Raw genomic sequence first — 25000 nt, 5'->3', positions numbered from 1 at the left:
TGCCAGGCGCCTTTTATTGGCAGAGCATAGTGAGCTGGACTGAGTGTAGTCCTGAATGAGGGAGTTCGGGTAGGCGGGAGCCAATTTAGTTGCTGTTTTGTAAGCGAGCGTTAAGGTTTTGAATTTGATGCAGGCAGCAACTGGGAGCCAGTGGAGGGAAATGAACAGCGGAGTGATGTGCTGTTTTGGGTTGACTGAAGACCAGATGTGCCACCGTGTTCTGGATCATTTGAGGAGGTTTGAAAATGAGTGCAGGGAGACATGCCAGTAAGGAATTGCAGTAGTCAGTGTGTGATATACAAAAGCCTGTACCAGGAATTGCGCTGCATGCTCATACAGGTAGGGTCTAATTTTCCTGATGTTGTATAGGGCACATCAGCTTGACTGAGCAATCGAGGCCTTGTGAACCTTAAAGGTTAGTTGGTCATCAATCATTGACACCCAGGTTTTGGGCAGATTTTGTGGGCATGAGTTGGGTTGATCCGAACTGGATATTGATCTGTTGTTGTATGGATGGACTGGCTGGGATGACAAGGAGCTCAGTCTTAGATAGGTTAAGCTGAAGGTGGCATTCTTTCATTCATGCAGAGATATCAGCAAGGCATAACAAGTTCCGTGCCAAGACTGTGAGGTAATCTGGCGGGAATTATAGGAAGAACTGGGTATTGTCAGCATAGCAATGGTATGAGAAACTATGAGAGCGAATGATTGCACCAAGTGAAGTGGTGTATATTGAGATGAGAAGGGAACCAAGCACTGACTCTTGAGGCACCCCTGTGGATAAGCTGTACTGTTTGCACATTTCTCCCCTCCAAGATACTCTAAAAGATTTCCCTGAGAGGTAGGACATGAACCAGTGGAGGGCAGATCCTGAGACACCAAGCTCAGTGAGTGTAGAGAGGAGGAGTTGGTGGTTATCCATGTCAAAGGCAGTTGACAGCAGCAATAAAGCTGAGAACTGACCAGCAGCTCTAGGCAAACGCAGTGATTCCATTACCAACAGGAGTGCAGACTCAGTAGAGTGACCCCGCTTGAAGTCAGACTGTTTTGGATCATACAGATTGTTCTCAGAGAGGAATTCAGAGATTTGGTTAAAGAACATGCGCTCAAGTAATTTTGATAAAAAGGGTAGGAGTGAAACTGGTCTGTAGTTTTCAACCTGGGCTGGGTTGAGTGTAGGTTGCTTAAATGCAGTGGGGAACACACCCGTTGTAAGCAAGGAGTTGATGATGAGTGTGACTGTGGGGTTAAATGTGGGGGAAATGGTCTGTAGGAGATTGGATTGTATTGGGTCCAGCAGACAGACAGGTAGTGGGACGAGAGTCCAGCAGAAGCTTGGAGACTTTCTCCTCAGTCAGGGGGGAGAATGAGGTGAGTGAGGCACTGTTAGCAGGCAGCAATAGAGTTGGTCAGGCTCAGAGAACTGGTTACTGATGGCAGAAACCTTGTCAGTAAAGTACAAGGCAGACATGTCAGGAGTGAGCAGAGTGGAGGTCAGAGGAGGAGGCGGATTGAGAAGTGAGTTAAAAGCAAACATTTTTTGAGCATCAGTGGCACTACAGATCTTCTTTTTAAGCTAGAGGAGAATGATGCCAGGAGACGCTGATAGTGACTGAGGTCAGTGGACTCTGGTTTTACGCCATTTTCCCTCTGCCACTCTGAGTCCCGCCCTTTGCTCTCTGATGACCTCAGAGAGCCATGGACTGGGGGAGGGGGGCGTTATGAGCAGGTTTGGATGCTAGAGGGCAGAAATTGTCAAGAGGGGAGGCTAGTGAGGAACAGAGCGTCTGTAGCCTCGTTGACAGGGAGTGAAGATTAATTCATTATGAGGAGGCATGGAAGCCAAGACCTTATTGAAAAGCAGGGTCAGGGTAAGGGACCAGATGTTTCGGCAGAAGGAGACCATTTATGGAGGAATGTGAGGATGTTCCAGTAAGGAGGCCATGAATTGAATAAAGAAGTGGTCTGACAGATGTAGGGGTGACAGTCAGATTTGCTGTGGAGCTGTTCCAAGTCAATCAGATCAAGAGTATTGCCTGCTTTGTGTATGGGAGGGGTGGGGACCTATTTTTGAGGTCAAAAGAGGACAGAAGAGACAGGAAGTCAGTAGCTTGGGTTTTGTCAGTATGGATATTCATGTCTCCCATGACAATCAGTGGTGTGTCATCATCAGGTTTGGCTGAGAGTAACATGTCTAGTTCGACTACAAAGTTCCCCAGTTGACACCCTGGTGGGCGGTATATGACAACCACAAATAGCTTAATAGGAGCAGTAAACATGATTGCATGGTATTCAATGGAGGAGTTGTTGCTTAGCGGAGAAAGCTTAATGGATTTCCGGTCTTTGGAAATGAGGACACCCACACAGGCCTCCACGCCCGGGTGTGTGTGAGAAAGCAGAGTCAACAGAGTGCGGCCGGTGTGGCAGTGTTTTCTGGACGTATCCAGGTTTTGGTCAGGGCTAGTACCTGAATGTCTGACAGATTAGCCAAAATCTTGGATAAATTCTGTTTTATTTATAAGCCAAAAGTAAAGGAGTGAGTAGTGGGGGGTTTTCCTGAGTGAATAGAGGTTCTCAGGGTTACATTGTCTGTGACAGATGCTAATTTTTCGATAACCTTGAATGACAGGGATGTCTTTGTAGCACATGTTAGGTGAGGCAGGCAATGAGAGAAAATAGTAAAAAAGGGAATTACAAGTCAGTGTCCTTGCTCGGTGGACTCGTACGGGTAGACTCACAGGTCTTTACCCAATTCTGCCCAATTCGGTCTGCAGCTGTGTTTAAATACCAAGAAGTACCACAGCTGAACGCACCTCCCATCTGATTTTCCCAACAAAGGAAGCGATAGAGGGTGTGACCCACGTCAGCTGACCCAGCTATTGAAGCTCAGAGAGTTAAACTAGCAAGTGGTCAGCCCAACAAAGCCTGATAAATCCGAATCAAAACTTGAACCAAGTTTCAAATCACTTACTAACTGACTGCAATCTCCTATGTTCAAGATCAGAGCTTGGTCTGCTATGTTTAATTCAATCTCGCTTATAAGCTTTTAGTAAAAATCCCTCCCTCATCTGATTTTCACAACAAAGGAAGCAATAGAGGGCACGATGCACATCAGCTGGCCCACCTATTGAAGCTCAGAGAGTGAAATTAGCAAGTGGTCAGCCCAACAAAGCCTGATAATGGCCTAAATCCAAATGAAACTTCAAAACAAGTTTCAAATCACTTACCAACCAACTGCAAGCTCTGTGTCCAAGATCAGAGCTTGATCTGATGGTCCATTCGCTTCTTGGACAGCGACAGATATGGGTCGCACCCATGCTAACATTTTGTGTCAATATTAAAGGTATGACATGATATTGTGAATGGAATTGCAAAGTTAAAAATATCTAATTCTGACTAATAATACCGTCATGAAACTAGTACAGTTGTTTTTTTTGTTGGCAGTAGACGTTTTCTTGGATGGCTAAACGTTGTGGAGAAGTCACAGAAACGTTAGTGAAGTCCAATGATGAACAGTATTCCAGCTCTGGTTCAGTTCCCTTGCAGCCATGCATGGTATCCCTGAGCAGATACTGAAGCTCACCTTGCTCCATGGGCAACACAATAGCTGGAGGATTCACACATTTTTATGGAAGGTTTTTATTTATTAGTATTTTTTGAGCATATTTAAGTGTATGTGGTCTGTGAAGTAAAAAACAGTAAATAAAATCAACAGTGTGACTCCTGGCTGACTGAATGTGCTGCCATTCCAGTCATGTCTACTCAAGTAAAGTTTATTTGTTCACTCTCTCAATTGAATCTCTGAATTTGAATAAGCTCTGAAGTGAGCGGTTAGTACAATGTAAGTGGGACAATCCCTTTCAGATACAGAGGAAACACAGGCCATCTCTGTGTTTCCTCCCTAGTGTGAAGCCCTGAGGCCAAAACATGTCAGTCTGCTGCTGTGGATTGTCATTGCTGCATTGATGACAGTTTTGGGTATGTGAGCAGGGAACCTTCAGTCAGGTCCTCCAATCAAAAATAAACATTTGAGTCGAGTCAGCTGTCATCTCTACCAATCAAAAGTAAGATTTCAACACAAAGGACTGAGCTGGCATGGTCAGCCACACCTGTGCAGTGATGCAACTAGTGTTGGGCATCGTTTGGATTTTAACGATTCCGATTCTGCGTTTCGATTCCGGTTCTTAACGATTCTCAATTCCGGTTCTTTGAGAGACAGGGTTGACGTTTGATGGCTGGGAGAGTGAGGCAGGCTAAGCTAACTGCTAGCCCATGCAGACCGGCAGTTCCGACAACGCTGAGGGCGGTCTGGCGGCGACCTCACCTGGTGTTGACTGTGGTGTTTGCGATGTCGTCGTGAGGAGTGCGGGGAGGTGTGTTGAGGGTGTCTGGCTGGGACGGCTGGCGCTGGATCAGCTGGGGGAGCTTGGTCTGCTTCATCCGGTGGGCCCGGGGACCACGGCCCCTGCCTGGAGCTGCGCCCAAAGAGGAAAGGCTGCGGGCGGTCTGACAGGGCGCGGAAGCGGGGCGGGCTAAGCTAACTGCTAGCCCATGCAGACCGGCGGTTCCGACAGTCATCCTGGCTGGCGTTCGTTCCCCTGGACAGTGATTTTTTGTTTAGTGTGGATATGTGTGCTAGTGTGGATATGTGTGCTAGCTTGGATATGTGTGTTAGGTTAGATATGTGTGTTTTTGGGTGTGTTTTTGTCTTTGTGTTGTACTGCTGTGGGGCTGGGGAAATGGCATGTCATTTCATTTCATGTACACAAGTGCACAAAGTGACATGAGAAAGTATTCCTGAGTCCTGACCCTGAAAATGACAGTGACGTAAGTATGAGCACTGTGAAGAAATTACATGTTAAAAAATCTTAACATTACATTATCAAGTAAAATTGTGAATAAATGTTCATCAGTAATACAAAACCACACTCTCTCTCTCTCTCTCTCTCTCTCTCTCTCTCTCTCTCTCTCTCTCTCTCTCTCTCTCTCTCTCTCTCTCTCATATGTGTACAGCAGTGTAATACTGCCCCAAAAGCAGCAGTGCCAGCAAGAATCTGAACTTGCTCCCAGCTCTGGGTTGGCTTGTATCAGAAATTGTGAGAGTGCTGTGTGCATGTGTGTCTGTGTGTGTGTTTACAGCGAAAAGAAATTTGATGCAGCAGTTAAGTCTGGTATTACTGTTGTGTGTGTGTGAGAGAGATGCACACACACATGCACACACACACACACACACACACACACACACACACACACACACACACTGATGCTAGTCACAATTTCCTCTGAGTGTGTGTGGTTTTAATGACAGACAGACAGACAGATAGACACAGACAGACAAACAGATAGATAGATAGATACAGACAGATTGTTAGATAGACAGATGGATAGACAGACAGACATACTGTAGATAGACAGATAGATAGACAGATGGATAGATAGATAGATAGATAGATAGATAGATAGATAGATAGATAGATAGATAGACAGACAGACAGACAGACAGACAGACAGACAGACAGACAGACAGACAGACAGACAGACAGACAGACAGACAGACAGACAGACAGACAGACAGATAGATAGATAGATAGATAGATAGATAGATAGATAGATAGATAGATAGATAGATAGATAGATAGATAGATAGACAGACAGACAGACAGATAGATAGATGGATAGATAGATGGACAGATGGATAGATAGATGGATAGACAGACAGTCTTGCTGTGTTCATGGTGAGCAGATATTCAGGTGGAGAAAGAAAGCATTGGGACAGCAAGAAAATATGACGCAGCACGAATCAGCTGTTACGACAGTGTGTGTGTGTGTGTGTGTGTAAGAGAGAGAGAGAGAGGGAGAGAGGGAGAGAGAGAGAGAGAGAGAGAGAGAGAGAGAGAGAGAGAGAGAGAGAGAGAGAGAGAGAGAGAGAGAGAGAGAGAGAGAGAGAGAGAGAGAGAGAGAGAGAGAGAGAGAGAGCAGATGTTCACATCAGACTCGCCTGGTGGGAATGTGTGCCTGAAGACTGGCATGCATGGGGCAGCAGCCATTAACCCCCACAGGAAAACATCTTCTGCTTCTTCTTCTTCCCACACATCTGGAGCAGCGCAGAGAGGAGGAGAGAGAGACACCCAGATGGAAGAACAGGATAAGAGGAGAGAAAGGCAGAAGTGGGGGCAGAGAACGAGGGGGTAGAGAGAGAGAGAGAGAGCAAGAGAGACGTGGTTTGTGGTTTTAGAGCAGAGCCATCGTGGCTGCCAGGCAGCTGCGGTGCAGTGATTACCCTACAGAGAGAGAGAGAGAGAGAGAAGGGGGAGGAAAGAGAGGGAGCTAAAGACTGGAAATTGGAGAGAAGAAACAGAGGGAGGCGTATGGAGATGGAAAGGGGGAGACATATGGAGAGACAAACAGACATACGGAGAGACAGACAGACAGATGACAGCGAACAGGAAAACACTGCCGCAAGCAGTTCCTGTTCAGCTACAGAAAATGGGATATTGGGGAGGGGGGGGGGTCACAAACGGGAAGAGGGGAGGGGGAGGGGAGACAGAGGAAGGACACAGAGGGAGGGAGAGGGGGGATGGAGGTGAAAAGAGAGAACACAGCATGCTCGTGAATAAAACCACACTCATCGATGATGAAGTTGTGCACTAGTTGGCTGAAACTGTTTGACTAACTCTTGGTCCCAACTGACAGAAATCTATCTATCTATCTATCTATCTATCTATCTATCTATCTATCTATCTATCTATCTATCTATCTATCTATCTATCTGTCTATCTGTCTATCTATCTGTCTATCTGTCTGTCTGTCTGTCTGTCTATCTGTCTGTCTATCTATCTATCTATCTATCTATCTATCTATCTATCTATCTATCTATCTATCTATCTATCTATCTATCTATCTATCTATCTATCTATCTATCTATCTATCTATCTATCTATCTATCTATCTATCTCTCTCTCTATCTATCTCTCTCTCTCTCTCTCTCTCTCTCTCTCTCTCTATCTATCTATCTATCTATCTATCTATCTATCTATCTATCTATCTATCTATCTATCTATCTATCTATCTATCTATCTATCTATCTATCTATCTATCTATCTGTCTGTCTGTCTGTCTGTCTGTCTGTCTGTCTGTCTGTCTGTCTGTCTGTCTGTCTGTCTGTCTGTCTGTCTGTCTGTCTGTCTGTCTGTCTATATGTCTATCTATCTGTCTGTCTATCTATCTATCTATCTATCTATCTATCTATCTATCTATCTATCTATCTATCTATCTATCTATCTATCTATCTATCTATCTATCTGTCTGTCTGTCTGTCTGTCTGTCTGTCTGTCTGTCTGTCTGTCTGTCTGTCTATATGTCTATCTATCTATCTATCTATCTATCTATCTATCTATCTATCTATCTATCTATCTATCTATCTATCTATCTATCTATCTATCTATCTATCTATCTATCTATCTATCTGTCTGTCTGTCTGTCTGTCTGTCTGTCTGTCTGTCTGTCTGTCTGTCTGTCTGTCTGTCTGTCTGTCTGTCTGTCTGTCTGTCTGTCTGTCTGTCTGTCTGTCTGTCTGTCTGTCTGTCTGTCTGTCTGTCTGTCTGTCTTTCTTTCTTTCTTTCTGTGCCTGTATACTGAATCCAGCAAATCCTGTAAAAAGGGAATCGACATTATTGATCAGCCTCGCTGAGCTCATTTTGTCCTGGTCTGTTTATTTGTTTGGTTGTGTTGCCGGTAGCGATTGATTGAAAGCTTGGCGGCACGTGTCACAGCGGCAGTTTCACACGCTGTTTACACATAACATGGGGAAGATACACCGGGGGAGGCAGGAGAGAGAGGGGGGGGGGGATAGAGAGAGCGAGGGGGGAGCAGAGAGAGAGGGGTAGGAGAGAGAGAGAGAGAGAGAGAAGGAAAGCCTGAGTGAGGGGAGGGGAGAGGTAGAGAGGGTGCAAGAGAGAGAAGGAGTTTGTTTGAGATAAAGTAGTGAAGGAGGGAACAAGGGGTAGAAGACCGGGAGAGAGAGAGAGAGAGAGAGAGAGAGAGAGAGAGAGAGAGAGAGAGAGAGAGAGAGAGAGAGAGAGAGAGAGAGAGAGAGAGAGAGAGAGGGAGGGAGGGAGAGGGAGTGCGAGTGTAGGAGAGCTAGCGAGTGTGTCGTGAATCACACCGGGTAAAACGAGAGGGAAAGTTGTGATAGGGATCGGTCCATTCTCACTGGCTTGCCCGCCTATTCATTGAGCAGGAGCAGATCTCTCTGCCTCTAACCTCTGGAGGAGCCGTCGTCGCTGTCTGTAAAGGATGGAGTGGAATGAGGTGGATTTGGTGCAGGAATTTACTGTTGAAGGACAATGCAGCAAAATTAAAGTCCGATCCTGCAGGATCACATGGGACAGCCTGGAGGTAACAGATCTTCATGGAAACTGATGGAAACTGCATGTTCAGGATGTAGGGTGCGTCGGTGTAATTATGCAAGGTGGTGAAGATGCTCTCAAAGCATTTCCCAGCAACGACATTACAATCTATAGACTGCATGTTATAAGGTATGAGGCACAGCGGGTGAGGATGAGACAGCATACCGTTTAAATCGGCCTCATTATGAGAACACCAGGGTGTATGTGTTGGCTGTAGTTATTCCAAATCAAAGCATGGAGCTGCAGAGTGCCATGGGTCAGCAGCCAGCTAATGACACAGCAACACTCAAAAAAACCCAAAAACAGTCCATTCTGCTGGAAGTCATAACCTAAAGCATGATCTGTGCTCCACTGTACCAGCTGGTAATTCTCTACCCATTAATATCCGAGGTCTGTAAAGTGTTCGGTTGGTGCCATCAGGGCAGCTTTTCTGCTGTTTGTACATGATGTTGCACTTCTGGCCTCATCAGAATGCAATCTTTGTGCTGCCGAGTCTGACACGGTAGAGATGGGAGTCAGCGCCTCCAAGTCTGAGGCCGTTGTCCTCTCCTGGAAGGGAATCCCATTCACGTGAAAAGAGCCAATCTCTCTCTCAGCTGGAAGAGTTTAGGTATCTCAGGGAATCTCATTCATCAGTGAGCGGCATGAATGATTGTAAAATTGTATGATAGCTGCAGTGGCTGCAGTAATGCAAGCACGATATCGGACTGCAATGTTAAAGAGAGCGCTGTGCCACAAAGCAAAGCCTTTAATTTCCCGTTCAGTCTGCTTTGCTGTCCTAAGCTATGATCAGCGTGGACAGTGACCAAAAGAATGAGATCACAGACACAAGCGGCAGAAGGAGATTTTCCAGGAAGAGCTCATGGCTCCCCAATTGTGATGATGTGAGGAGCTCAGCTATGCAGAAGGACCTCAGAGTAGAGCCTGTGCTCATCTTGAAATTGAAAGGAGACAGACAGTTTTGTGGTTGGGTGTCTGATAAGGACGACCAATGGTCGCCCCCCTCCCCCCCTCCAGAAGTAGGAATGGCCACCAGAAAGGAAGATTCAAGTCATGCTAGAGATGATACTTAAATTTCACCAGCAGACCCACAGAAGAGGGTGGATAAAGTTTCAGGGGAGGAAGATGTCGCGGCTCCTCTTCTGGCCTTATAACCACAGTGATCCTGATTCGGACATGGGTCAGGATAGGAAAGAAAAGACAGATGAATGTCATGGTACAATAAATCACAGCTATGTACAGAAGTTTAGTCCAGAATGTCATAATCTCAGTGTGGTGTGCATGGCATGCTGTACTTGTATGTGCAGCCCGTTACAGGGTCAAGTACTATAGTCTTGTAGGTCTAATGCTTTATAGGACTGAAATGTATTGGAAAAAAGTCAACAGTATGATATTTTTTCCAATATGTATTGAAAAATTAATGAATATAAAGGAGTTACACAGCTTTAACAAACATATATGCAGCTTTTAACTTTCAGAGCTCAATTTGAAAAGAATGTCCCTCCCTAGCAATGCTGAGGTTTATATAGAGGGGAAATAAGGCAGTTGTCCAAGAAGTCATTAAACCAGACTAAATATTATTTCTCAGCACCACGGTGGCGCAGTGGTTAGCGCGGTCACCTCACAGCAAAGAAGGTCCTGGGTTCGAGTCCGGGGTAGTCCAACCTTGGGGGTCGTCCCGGTTCGTCCTCTGTCTGTGTGGAGTTTGCATGTTCTCCCCGTGTCCGTGTGGGTTTCCTCCAGGGGCTCCAGTTTCCTCCCACAGTCCAAAGACATGTAGGTCAGGTGAATCGGCCGTACTAAATTGCCCCTAGGTGTGTGTGTGTGTGTGTATGGCGGCCTGTCCAGGGTGTCTCCCCGCCTGCCGCCCAATGACTGCTAGGATAGGCTCCTTGACCCTGAGTAAGGATAAGCGGTTCGGATAATGGATGGATGGATGGATGTGCTGGAATATTTTTCTCCAAGTGCAGTCATAAAAAAGTGGACCTTGCTAGATTTATTTATATATGTACATATTAATCAAATAGCGTTTTAGCCTAACATGACTGATCGGCAAAACTTGCCTCACATTGCATCCTCTGCAATGTGACTGTCGCAGATATGTGTACTGCAGTGTTGATGCTGAAACAACATATAATATAATACAGCTAGCAGGTGATGGCCCCAAGAAAAGGCAAACTTGAAATAAAGCTAGACTAGTCTGAAAAACTAGACAGTCATATTTCTTTTTTCAGTTTCATATTTAGTGGATGGACTCTGTCATCTAAAGTCACTCACAAAAGAGTCAGCTATTAGCAGGTAAACACGTGCCTTACCAACCACATCATAGCACAGAGCGTAATTAGTTTAAGTGGAATTCGATCAGATTCAGATTACAATCAGGTAGTATTAATCAAAGTATTAAGTAGGTGGACAATGCCATATAACAGTGTCACAGACATGGCATCGCTGGGAGTGCATGTCATGTCACATGCAGGTAGCAGAAGGGCACAATAGTATTAGTCCATCCATCCATCCGTTATCTATACCCACTTAATCCAATTCAGAGTTGTGAGGGGCTGGAGTCTTTCCCAGCAGGCATTGAGCGGAAGGCAGGGAGACATCCTGGACAGGTGGTCAGCCCTCCATCACAGGGCAAACAGTAATAGTAAAGGGCAGTAAGAGGAGTAGGGGACTCAAATTACAATTAGCTGGACAATGCCAGAAACTTAGTTTCAAGAATTATGCCTAGAGGGGCGTCCGGGTAGCATAGCGCTCTATTCCGTTGCCTACCAACACAGGGATTTCTGGATCGAATCCCCGTGTTACCTCCGGCTTGGTCGGGCGTCCCAGCAGACACAGTTGGCCATGGCTGCAGGTGGGAAGCCAAATGTGGGTGCACTAGTGCCTCCTCTGGTCGGTGGGGGCGCCTGTTCGAGGGGGAGGGGGAACTGGGGGGAATAGTGCGATCCTCCCATGCGCTACGTCCCCCTGGTGAAACTCCTCACTGTCAGGTGAAAAGAAGTGGCTGGTGACTCCACATGTATGGGAGGAGGCATGTGGTAGTCTGCAGACCTCCCTGGATCGGCAGAGGGGCTGGAGCAGCGACAGCTCAGAAAATCAGGTAATTGGCCAAGTACAATTGGGGAGAAAAAAGCCACAAAAAATAAAATAATAATAATGATGCCTAGAGACTAAGCATGTCTGTATAATTGGTTAAGGTAGACCTGGAAAATGAAAGCTTTTTTTAGAGGAAGTAAGTGAGGTCACAGTTCTGATAGAAACTGGGTGTTTGCGCCACCATTTTAGGGCCAGGTGAGGATAAAAGTCTGGAACTAGAGCTTGTTGTTGTCGGAGTGGATGAAGATGGCAACTTTACAGAGGTTGAATGAAGAGAGTGAGGTGGGGTTTACGTGTTAATATGGGTTTGGATGATACTGTTGGCTTACAGATAAGTTTGTGCAGTTCCTTGAACTTCAGGGAAAGCCCAACAGCAAGGTTTTGAACTTTTGCCGGCTGCCACAGGGAGCCAGTGTAAGGAGACAAAGAAAGACAGGATGGACACTATCACCAGAAATATGTGGACACCCCTTCTAATGAGTGGATTTGGCTATTTCAGCCACATCCATTGCTAGTAGATGCATAAAATCAAGCACACATCCATGCAGTCTTTTTTGACAAACATTGGCAGTAGAATGGGTTGTACTGAAGAGCTCAGTGACGTTCAGTATGGCACTATCGTAGGATGCTACCTTTCCAACAAGTCAGTTGGTCAAATTTCTGCCCTGCTAGATCTGCCCCGATCAACGGTAAGTCTGTTGTTGTGAAGTGGGAACACCTCGAAGCAACAACAGCTCAGCTGTGAAGCGGTAAGATACACAAGCTCACAGAACAGGACCGCCGAGTGCTGAAGCGTAGTGCGTAAAAATCATCTGTCCTCAGTTCAGCACTCAATACTGAATTCCGAACTGCCACTGGAAGCAACGTCAGCACAAGAATGTTTGTCGGAAACATCATGAAATGGGTTTCCATGGCCGAGCAGCCGCACACAAGCCTATGGTCACCGTGTACAATGCCAAGTGTTGCGGAGTGGTGTAAAACACACTGCCATTGGACTCTGGAGCAGTGGAAATGTGTCCACTGGAGTAATGAATCACACTTCACTTGGCAGTCTGATGGATGAATCTGGGTTTGGCGGATGCCAGGAGAGCGCTACCTGCCTGATTGCATAGTGCCAACTGTTAAGTTTAATGGAGGAGGAATAATGGTCTGGGACTGTTTTTGGCTAGGCCCCTTAGTCCCAGTGAAGGGAAATCTTAATGCTACAGCACACACTGACGTTCTCGAGAATTGTGTACTTCGAACTTTGTGGCAACAGTTTGGGGAAGGCCTTTTCCTGTATTTGTATCAGTATGATGATGCCCATGAGCCCAAGGTAAGGTCCATGGTTTACTGAGTTTGGTGTGGAGGAACTTGACTGGCCCGCACAGAGCCCTGACCTCAACCCCATCCAATGCCTTTGGGATGAATTAGAATGCTGACTGTCAGCCAGGCCTTCTCGCCCAACATCAGTGCCCGACCTCACTAATGCTCTTGTGACTGAATGGGAGCAAATCCCCGCAGCCATGTTCCAAAATCTAGTGGAAAGCCTCCCCAAAAGAGTGGGGGCTCTTATACAATGTTAGAATTTCATTTAGCAGATGCTTTTATCCAAAGCGACGTACATCTGAAAGTTAATACAACACTTGCAAGGATCTAATCAGGAGACAACAACGCAACTAAGTGCCAAAAAAATTGGGTTCAAGTCCGATAGGACATAGGTGTCAACAGGCAGTGCACAAAGGCAATGCTTAGGGTGTATAGAAGCACATAATATAAGTTAACAATGTCATTCTTAAAGTAAAAGTTGATGCCTGATGCAAAACCCTTTGAGAATCTTGTTTTCTAATGAAGTGTAACTGTATGTTTTATGATGGGAGACATCTAGACACACATTGCCAATATGAAAGAGTGAGCCAAGAAAATCTGCATAAACTCACATGGCAGAATATCATATTTTATAGCAACAAAGGAGGGACCAACTCCATATTAGTGCCCATGGTTTTGGAATGAGATGTTAAACAAGCATATATGGGTGTGATGTCCGGGTGTCCACCTACTTTAGGCCATGTAGTGTTTGTGCACGTTGGCAGATTGAAAACGAGACGCCAGTATCGTTCTGGACTCTGCAGTGGTTGGCTTGCATGGATTGGGAGACCAGTGGGAAGAACATCGCAGTAGTCTAACTGAGAGATGACTGATGGATACGATCTGATTTTTTGGATGTACAAAGCAGCGCGACAGGAACGGGAGTCAGACATAATGTGGTTAGAAAATGAATGACTGCGATTGATCAAAATCCTTGACTAATTGGAGGAGGATTAGGAAGGGATGAGCAGCAGCAACTGAGTTTTGGACAAGTTGAGCAGAGGGTGCCAGTCCCTCATCCAAACAGATTTGTCAGTGACACAAGCAGAAAGCTGTCTTCTGAAAGATAAAGAGGTAGGTGTCTGCACATCCGTTAAACCAGCAGCAGGTACATTTTATTTAAAATGTAGTGGATTGCACCAACTAAATAATAGGAATAGACCACAACGTAAACTGTAAATGATTCACTACAACTATCATCTAACATCTCTGAAAGCATCAACTAATTTATGCACTCTAAAATGCGCAGTGTTCATTTATAGCATTCACAATTTCACCTTTTTGTTATCAATTTGTCTATATCCATGGTTGAGCCCAAGGGGATGAGTTGTACTGGGGAAAAAAAACAGCTCTCGTCTCATAGAGACTCTTGTGTAGCGGAAATGTCAACTTACATTGCAAATAAACGAGATGACTTTTTTCTGAGATGTGGGAGAGGGGATGTTTTCTAGACTAAATCCGTTGTTTCCTAATGAACAAATGCATTGTTGCCCATATATTGGGGACTTTTTCTTTTAGATCTATGAATACAAAGCCGTTTTCTTAGCTCTCTTGTGGATATTTTGAGAGAACAAATCACATTTTCTGAAAGAAATCATATATTTTTTAAAAGGGACTTGTACCGATTGGCTAGACAGAGGGACCGAGCTGGAAAGGATGTGCAGCAGGTTAGGGTGATGAAGGATAGAGATGGAAATGTGCTGACAAGTGAGGAGAGTGTGCTGAGAAGGTGGAAGGAGTACTTTGAGGGGCTGATGAATGAAGAAAAAGAGAGAGAGAAGTTGGATGATGTGGGGATAGTGAATCAGGAAGTGCAGTGGATTAGCAAGGAGGAAGTGAGGGCAGCTATGAAGAGGATGAAGAGTGGAAAGGCAGTTGGTCCAGATGACATACCTGTGGAGGCATGGAGATGTTTAGGAGAGATGGCAGTGGGGTTTTTAACCAGATTGTTTAACACAATCTTGGAAAGTGAGAGGATGCCTGAGGAGTGGAGAAGAAGCATACTGGTACCGGTTTTCAAGAACAAGGGTGATGTGCAGAACTGTAGCAACTACAGAGGTATAAAGTTGACCAGCCACAGCATGAAGACATGGGAAAGAGTAATAGAAGCTAGGTTAAGAGGAGGAGAGGTGATGATCAGCGAGCAGCAGTATGGTTTCATGTCAGGAAAGAGCACCACAGATGTGATGTTTGCTTTGAGAATGTTGATGGAGAAGTATAGAAAAGGCCAGAAAGAGTTACATTGTGTCTTTGTGGATTTAGAGAAAGCTTATGACAGGGTGCTGAGAGAGGAGGTGTGGTATTGTATGAGGAAGTTGGGAGTTGCAGAGAAGTATGTAGGAGTGGTGCAGGATATGTATGAGGGAGGTGTGACAGTGGTAAGGTGGGCGGTTGGAATGACAGATGGGTTCAAGGTGGAGGTGGGTTTACATCAAGGATCAGCTCTGAGCCCTTTCTTGTTTGCAATGGTGATGGACAGGTTGACGGACAAGATCAGGCAAGAGTCTCCGTGGACTATGATGTTTGCGGATGACATTGTGATCTGTAGTGAGAGTAGGGTGCAGGTTGAGGAGAGCCTGGAGAGGTGGAGGTATGCACTGGAGAGAGGAGGAATGAAAGTCAGTAGGAGCAAGACGGAATACTTACGCGTGAATAAGAGGGAGGATGGTGGAATGGTGAGGATGAAAGGAGTAGAGGTGGCGAAGGCGTATGAGTTTAAATACTTGCGGTCACAACGGGTAGTGCAGAAGAGAGGTGAAGAAGAGAGTGCGGGCAGGGTGGAGTGGGTGGAGAAGAGTGTCAGGAGTGATTTCTGACAGAAGGGTACCAGCAAGAGTTAAAGGGAAGGTTTACAAGATGGTTGTGAGACCAGCTATGTTATATGGTTTGGAGACAGGAGGTGGAGTTGGAGGTGGCCGAGTTGAAGATGCTAAGATAAGAGTGACGAAGAAGGACAGGATTAGGAACGACTATATTAGAGGGACAGCTCAGGTTGGACGGTTTGGAGACAAAACAAGAGAGGCAAGATTGAGATGGATTGGACATGTGTGGAGGAGAGATGCTGGGTATATTGGGAGAAGGATGCTGAATATGGAGCTGCCAGGGAAGAGGGGAAGAGAAAGGCCAAAGAGGAGGTTTATGGATGTGGTGAGGGAGGACATGCAGGTGGCTGGTGTGACAGCGGAAGATGCAAGAGGACAGGAAGAGATGGAAACGGATGATCCGCTGTGGTGATCCCTAATGGGAGCAGCTGAAAGTAGTAGTAGTAGTAGTAGTAGTAGTAGTAGTAGTTTGGTTGCTGTTAAGTGTTTAAGAATTGCAAGATTTTCTATTCTATTGTTTTTTATTCTGTTCAGCACTACAGCTTTATTAAGTGCAGTGGGGGCGGCAGAAATAGAATTGAAAAGGAATGCTAGGCACTGGGTGTTTGACATGCACCTGTAGTCTATGATGTCATGATTGTTATGTAATGATGAGTTAAGGAAGCGATGAAGAATTGTTTTCCAACCAAAAGATACGGGCGGTCTATATTTAGATGGAAAATTCCACATTACTAGATCTTGAAAATGTCAGCTGTGCACAGGATTGCTGACAGATCACACTGAGGACAGTCTTTTTTAGTCAGTGGCTTCACTGTCCTGGGAAATAAAGAAAGACTGTGTGTGTGTGTGTGTGTGTGTGTGTGTGTGTGTGTGTGTGTGTGTGTGTGTGTACTGATGAGTGGACTGGTGGTCATACAATAGCAGGATGTGCCTTGACAAAAGCCTTCCGCTGCAGACCACAAAAGGCATTTCCTCACACACACACACACACACACACACACACAGTACAAGAGATTTAGATACGTTTGTCCTGAAGGATTGCAGAGATAATGACGTCACAAGTTGTCCTGCTGTGTACTTGGGTTCGATAAAACTCACATTACGTTTACCGGGACACATTTGTACCAAAGCCTGGCCCGGTGAAACTTGCATTAGCACGTTTAAAGCTGCCTCAGACCTTCAATATCCTTGAATCGTTAGCCATCGCATTTTCGGTAAGGGTTGTGTGGATGTATACTTGTAGTTTGTACAGTATTTATCCTAATCACTGATACTGTGCAAGGAAACGGGCAGATGTAGCTCTGGTCTACCCTTCTCCACTGTGTGTCTAACCTGCAGTCGTTAACCTTGTGCTCCTCCCACTGTTCACATCGCAGCACAACACCACAACGCCGTCCTACCACTGAAGCGGCTGTAATGAATGAGTCAAGAAACAGGCCAACATTTGGCATGAAATGTGCTTTCTCTAGGACGAGGCTCTCTACGTCGGCACACGGCACACTGACATGGCCAACAGAATTTCAATGGTTGACTAAAGTAATTCTGCAAAACTTAGAAGAAACGAGGCCGTTGCATTTAAAGACTTACTTCTTCAAGAAATATTGCAGAGACAAGACGTATACTATATAAGGTGCGTCGTGCCCGAGTGACAATTTGAGACCGTTCGATCAACAAACATCGAGACCTTAGTGTGCCCTCTGCATTATCGGAGCAGATGAGGAGAGTGGCAAAGCGGCAGTCGTGGTTTACGGCTGGTTTATGGTCAAAGCCTTGTGTGTTTGCATAAAGAACTTAAACACTCGTGCAGTTGTACTGGGAGCAGCGTTTCTGTGCATTCATGAGGAAAATGTGTTCGAATACGTGTAACCCTGCGCAGTTTGATGCGTGTGCGTGGCATAACACTATCAGGGTCAAGGCTCGGGTTTTCACTGAGACCACCTATTGCTAAAAGAGATGCGTGGCACTCATTGTTTTGTAAATGGTTTTGCATAAAAGCATCTTCTAAGTTGCCTTTTTCACTGTTACTTGTGTGAATGTCTGAGTGGAAACAGCACGGTTCCAGCTGTTAGTGAGTATGCTAGACCCCGTTTACACTTGCTTTTAAAAAATGCATCCCCCCCTCCCCCCCAGTCGGATCACAAGTGGACGGCGCTAAATACAAGTGTGAACGACCACCAACACGTTTTGTGAACCAGTTACTCAAACCACTTGCCGAGGTGGTCTGGGACGCATTTGATCACATTTGTTTTGTAGTGTAAACGCTGATGCGTCCTGATGCGTCCTGACAAGGATGTAACAGGAAGATACGTCATCAATGCAGGATGTGGTGGTTGATTTGGTAACAGCGCGCCAACTTTCGAAAAAAAGGTGAGAGGGGAGGGTGTAGGTGGTTGGAGTGCAAGTGAAACGAGACGCCTGACCTCCATTTGGGCAGAAGAATCAGACCTGCCAGTCTCAACAGCTGGAATAGTCCGGACATGTATATTAGCGCTTGAAACATCTTCACACATTAGCTGCTGTTTTCACCGCTAGTCGGCAAATCTGGCGCTTGACTGAGGCCCTTTGACCTTGTAGCGGAAGTGAGGTAGACAGTAACGAAATCTTCCTCTTCTTCGGAGTAACGCAATCTGATCCCAAGTGGTCAGCAGGACGCATGTGGAGACGCATGATAGACACGGGTGTAAACGGCGATGTGTCTCGCTGTTTACCGGTCGCCCAAAACTCATTTTAAAACCAAGTGTAAACAGGGTCTTATTAGAGAAAGGTCGGTGTGCGTGTGTGAGTGTGTCTTCTCCTGGATCGCCAGCTTGCCTTGGTGGAGAAGCTTGCGTGTACTAATGATCCCCCCAGAGCGATGCCAGGGGTCGGCAACCTTTTGGGTGTCCCGTGCCACTTAGAAAAACAAAAAAATCACAGACACGAGTGGCAGTTCATTTTCATAATGAGCATTTATCTATTTATCTATTTACTACTGCTGCTCGTCCCCACGTCTAGATTGTGCATGCCACAAGATCAGCGCTCTACTGCCTCCACACACACACACTATTATTTGTGTAAATCTACTCATATATTTTCGTAATGTGTGTGTGTGTGGTGTTAGAGTGTGTGTGTGTGTGTGTGTGTGTGTGTGTGTGTGTGTGTGTGTGTGTGTGTGTGTTGGTTAGTGTAGATAGCGGGACCGAAAACTAAAGCACTTATGATCCTAATTATTTTTGGAGGTGGTAGGTATCGTCTCAGAGAGTAAGGGGAAAATCCCAGAAAATTGAAATTATGCATAATTATGCATAAATGTGCAAAATATGCATTTTTCTAAAAATGGCTAAAAACCACTTTTCTCGGCATTTCAGGTGATTCTGAGCATCTTTGATTTTTTCAGCTATATAAAAACAAATTTCTGGGACTTAGAAATGTTTTGGCATTGTGCAAAATATATGCATTTTTGCAAAAATGCACTTATGATCCTAATTTTGACATCGTGGGTAATATGCAAATGAACTTCGAGCAGGAACACTCCAGTAGAATTCGCCACAATATCATGATGGGTCGGAATCATACTCGTAGTGCGGCCGGTCTGGCGGCCACGACAGGACACGAATTTATAGCAGTAGTCTGACATGGTTCCATCGTGAAAGGCAAAAAATATTGTAGCGAATTCGGGGGACAACGCAACCACAGGAACTGCCGCGGCTGGGACGCGAACCCGTATCGCCCGCACCGCGGGAGGCATCGCTAACCGCTAGACTAAAGGCTCAGACCTGTTAGCTAGCGGCCAGCGTGTCTTCTTATCCATGCACGTTACACTACCCCCCTCCTTCGGGAAGCGCGCCCCCACGCTTAAGCATATCAGCTCCTTCACGCCTCAGGGCGCATGCGCTTCCGGTCGCTCCATCCCGCTTCTGACACCAATGTAGCGAATTCGGGGGACAACGCAACCACAGGAACTGCCGCGGCCGGGACGCGAACCCGTATCGCCCGCACCGCAGGAGACTCTTTGGCCTGAATGCCAAACGTCACGTCTGGATGAAACCAGGCACCTCTCATCACCTTGCTAATACCATCCCTACAGTGAAGCATGGTGGTGGCAGCATCATGCTGTGGGGATGTTTTTCAGCGGCAGGAACTGGGAGACTAGTCAGGATCGAGGGAAAGATGAATGGAGCAAAGTACAGAAAGATCCCTGATGAAAACCTGCTCCAGAGCGCTCAGGACCTCAGACTGGGGCGAAGGTTTACCTTTCAACACGACAACGACCCTAAGCACACAGCCAAGACAACGAAGGACTGGCTTCGGGACAAGTCTGTGAATGTCCTTGAGTGGCCCGGCCAGAGCCCATTTGGCACCTTATTGACTACATTCTCGTCTGTCAAAGAGACCGACGAGAGGTACTTAAGACCAGAGTGATGATCACTGCGGACGAGTGCTGGACTGACCGCTTCCTTATCCACTCCACCCTGTCGACCCATCTTCACTGGAAAAGAAGGGTACAGAAAAAGCAGAGCTGCCCAAAGCTCAACTTCAAACGACTGACTGATACCTTTTCTGATCAACAGTTCCAGACCATGCTCAGTACATCAATGCCCAAGCAGTATCCAGATGATATTCCAAACTACTGGGATATGCTCAGGACTGCAATCACTGGCAGCTGTAAAACTACTCTTGGACATAAGATGAAGAACGACCAAGGTTGGTTTGATGAGAATGACCGGGAAATCTAACAGTTAATCAACATCAAGAGGCAAGCCTTTGCCATCTGGCAGAATGACATCAACTGCCAAAATAAATAAACTGCCCATGCAAGAGCAAAGCCAGGTCAGGGAATTGAAGAACCAGTGGTAGATGAAGAAGTCCCTTGAGATCCAACATATTGCAGACTCTGGAGATACCAGAGGCTTCTTTGACGCTACTAAAGCAATATACTGTCTCAGCCACCACCTTCTAACCTCCCTTCACTCCAAAGATGGGCACACACTGCTAACTGACATCGAGTCAATCAAAGAGAGTCAAGTCTAGCCAATTTTATTTGTATAGCCCGATATCACAAATTACAAATTTGCCTCAAGGCTGTAAAGAGCACTACCAGGACCTTTTAAACCAGGACTCTAGCCCTGAGACGGATGCTCTCCAGCAACTCCTTCAACAACCTAAAGAGGAGGATACGGCAGCACCACCTAGTCTAAGAGAAGTCCAGGATGCTATAAGGAAGATAAAAATCAACAAGGCTGGTGGTCCTGATGGAATACCGGCAGAATTACCGAAGGCAGGTGGACCTACACTCCTCAGACATATCCATGCCCTGCTACTTAAAATATGGGAAAAAGAGGAAATCCATGCGCAACTTAGGGACAGACTCATTGTCTCTATCTTTAAGAGAGGGGACAAAGCGTAGTGCGGAAACTACTGTGGCATTTCTCTGCTGCTTTCCACTACAGGGAAAGCTCTGGCTAGGGTTTTGGCCAACAGACTCCTACCAATATCAGAGGAAATTCTACCAGAATCCCAGAGCGGTTTGTGTCCTAACAGAAGCACCATGGACATGATTTTTACCACTCCCCAACTCCAAGAAAAAGCCCCGGATCAGAATCAACTATTGTACATGGCCTTTATTGACTTAACCAAAGCTTTTGATTCCATAAACTGCCAGGCAGTCTGGCTCGTTCTGTCAAGAATTGGCTGCCCTGACAAATATATCAGAGTACTAGAACTACTAAAGGAAAATATGTCAGCTAGAGTACTCAGCAGTTATGAAGTCAAGACAGAGTCCTTCAAGGTCCACACAAGGGTTAAACAAGGCTGTGTCATTGGTCAACCTGTCTTCATTGCCACCATCCTCCAACTTACGGGTCCCAATCTCCCTCAGGGAGTCGAAATCATGTACAGAACTGATGGGAATCTTCTGAACATTAATATATTGGGGGCTAAAAGTAAAACCACTACCACATCCATCATTGAACTGCGGTACGCCGATGACAACGCCTTAGTGTCCCTCATACAGAGTATACTGGACGCCTTTACAAAGGTATAAAAGCAGCTTCGCTTGGCCATTAACATAAAAAAGACCTATATCCTCTAGCAACATCCACCCAACAGAAATGTCTGCCCTGCCCCCATCCATCTCTGTAGACAACACCAGACTGGAAAACATGGAACAGTTCCCATTTCTTGGCAGCCTGCTCTCCTCCAAAGCCAACATTGACATCAAAATACACCATCATCTCAGTTGTGCCAGCAGGGCCTTCTCAAGACTGAAAAAAAAGTGTTTTTGAAAACTGTGACCCTTGGGCCAGAAAAAAAATTCTTGTGAACAAAACGCTAGCGCTACCCACCCTACTATATGGGTCAGAAAAATGTACCACATATAGTAGGCACCTGAAGGCACTCGAGGCATACCAACAGCGATGCCACAGGAAGATCCTTAAGATCAGCTGGAAGGATAAGCACACCAACTTCAGTGTCTTCGAGGAGGCCAACATGCCTACTATAACTGCTGCCACTGCACAACATCAGGTGAACTGGCCATGTCCGACTCTCACCTCCTGAAACAAGTCCTTTACTCTCAGCTCATGACAGGACGCCATACCCCAAGAGGACAAAAGAAGCGATGTAAAGATAACATCAAAGCCTACATCAAAAGGTTTGACAACGCCCGGGAACAAGCAGAAAAAACAGGGCGGCCTGGAGAATGGCTGTCCGTAAGGGTGCTGGGCGCTACAACCACGACCTCCACCATGCTGCTGAAGACAAGCACAGACTGAGAAAGGAGCAAGTAACCAGAAAGGCCCAAACCACATCCTCAACCACTCCTTTACACCCTTGCTCACATTGGCCCAAAATATGCAGCTCCAGGATGGGCCTCTATGCCTACCTGAAGACCCAGAAGGCCCCAGAAGGCGGACAGGCATACTCGACCCCGAGTGACCGCCAACGATGATGATGATGATGATGATGTGTGTGTGTGTGTGTGTGTGTACATCTACTTTTCAGTAACAGTACAGTAACAGCTCTCCTCCCAACAATAGAGACATGTCAATCTAACAAAGGGTCCGCGTGATTGGTGGAAATATACATATGTATAGATGTAATAGTAGAGATGGCTCTCGGTGGATTTACATACCCCTGTATTTCTGTCGCAGTGTTTTCATCAGTAGACTGTAAGCAAAGTTTGAAGGGACTGGATGTAGAGGGCATACATAAATCTAAGTGTGTGTGTGTGTGTGTGTGTGTGTGTGTGTGTGTGTGTGTGTGTGTGTGTGTGTGTGTGTTTAGGTTCCCCGTGTAGAGCTGACCCTCTCTGAGCTCCAGGAAATGGCCACAAGACAGCAGCAACAAATAGAGGCTCAGCAACAGAAGTTGGTCGCTAAGGTAACTCAGAGAGAATATAACAGACAGGAACACACACACACACACACACACACACACACACACACACACACACACACACACACACACACACACACTGTCATTTAGTGTACAGTTAGCCATATACCTGTCGAAACAGGTCAGCAAAGGTTTTGAGTGCTTAAACGTCTATGCAGTGTGTGTGAGTGTGTGTGTGTGTGTGTGTGTGTGTGTGTGTGTGTGTGTGTGTGTGTGTGTGTGTGTGTGTGTGAGAGAGAGAGAGAGCAAAAGACAATGACCAAGGTCAGCCAGTTGTTACATTCGCACAACAGGAAACGATCTTTCAGTTAACAGGAAATAGGATCATCAAGGGTCCACAGCTGCTGGGAAGTGAATTTGCTTGTATTCTAAGCAGGCCCACACAGAGAAGTGGCTGGGCCCCTGAAAAGGTCAAGTGAGTGCCCCCCCCCCCCAAATCTGCTTTACTCATATCAAAACATGCACATGTGCTCACTCTCTCCTACTACACACATACGTGTAAACTGAGAGAGACTTACTCAGTAACGGGGGGCTATATAGGCACACACACACACACACACACACATATATATACACCCCATAATAGAACTCTTAAACACACCAAGGTCAACAAACATCTATCTTTGCCTCTTATACGGCCATCTTGTCCTTCACAATGTCTTTAAAGCCCGGCTGTTTAGCCAGTTCACACTCAATGGCAAGTATCGCCGCTATCATTGCTAATATTTAGGATGAACATTCAATTCAGTTCAATTCAAAATATTGTCATTAAAAACAATGAGCAGGCACATGTTAAAAATGAAATGAGGGCTGTGGCTTCACCAAACAGTGCAAGACAGACACAGACAAACACAGCAAACACAGTATGAGATATATATGTATACATATATATATATACACACATGAAGACCAAAAAGCTAAAGATAAGTTAAAAAAGAGGAAGAGTACAACATAATTAGAAATATCTACAGACATTCAGTGGGTGGTCAGGTTCAGGTGGGCAACAGCTTGTGGAGAGAAGCTGTTTTTGAGCCTGGTAGTTCAGGCTCTGAGGCTCCTGTAGCGCCTCCCAGAGCGCAGGGGGGAGAACAGTCCACGGTTGGGGTGGGGGGGGGTCTCTGCTGATGCTCAGACCCCTTCGAAGGCAGCATTTGTGCTAAATGTCTTATGGCCGGTGATACGCTGGGCTGCCTTGACAACCCGCCAAGACCTGTCGAACATGATTATTGTGTGGCCCCCATGGGCCCCCCAGCAGCTGGGCCCCAGGAAGCCCTCCCCCCTCCCCCATGGGCAGCTCTGATTCCAAGAGAGGGAGGAATTTTAAGAGGCGACGGCGTCCAAAAGCTTTAAGTTGTAAAAAGAGAAATCTCTTTTCACTTCTGAAGTGAGCAGTGTTGCTTAAGATGGAAAGTGGGACGCCTCCATCCGAAAAGGGAACAGGACACACGTGGACAATAAGAGTGTGTGCTTAACCTCCAGTATCAGCATTACATGGAAACATGGACCTCAGGTCAGATCACACATTCCCGGTTGTGTCCACATATCCTCTTCCTCTTCCTGTCCATATGGATATGAAACCACACGGCTGATTCCCAGCCCTGAACACGGAGACATGACTGAGAGGTGTAACTGGAGATGGAGGTCAACACACTGTCCCTGTCTACTGTGTCATCAAGACAAGTTCACCCTATGTAATACACAGAGGGAGACACATACAGACAGAGACAGGGACACAGAGAGAGAGACAGACAGACAGCGAGAGAGAGAGAGATCGCGTGACACAGAGACACGGGGAGAGACAGACAGAGAGAGAGAGACACACACAGAGAGAGACAGAGAGACACACAGAGAGAGAGAGAGACACAGGGAGAGACAGAGACACAGAGAGAGAGACAGAGAGACACACAGAGAGACACAGAGAGAGAGAGAGAGAGAGACAGGGAGAGACAG

At 46.1% G+C, this 25000-nt stretch overlaps 1 protein-coding gene across 4 annotated transcripts in view; it reads left to right on the top strand.

Moving 5' to 3' along the window:
- Window positions 1-25000, top strand: part of LOC130125941 (apoptosis-stimulating of p53 protein 1-like) — a 119087-nt gene that overhangs the window by 49949 nt on the left and 44138 nt on the right. For all 4 annotated transcript variants that reach the window (XR_008811699.1, XM_056295305.1, XM_056295306.1 and 1 more), the window contains exon 5: window positions 22940-23035. Coding sequence is in view for 3 of the 4 variants with exons in the window: in XM_056295305.1 (XP_056151280.1) it covers window positions 22940-23035 (96 nt within the window). In the remaining variant the exon portion in view is untranslated. The remainder of the gene's footprint in view (window positions 1-22939; window positions 23036-25000) is intronic.

Source organism: Lampris incognitus, chromosome 16 (genome assembly GCF_029633865.1).
Source record: "Lampris incognitus isolate fLamInc1 chromosome 16, fLamInc1.hap2, whole genome shotgun sequence".
NCBI classification, from domain to species: Eukaryota; Metazoa; Chordata; class Actinopteri; order Lampriformes; family Lampridae; genus Lampris; species Lampris incognitus.
This window is presented reverse-complemented; position numbering and strand designations above follow the sequence as displayed.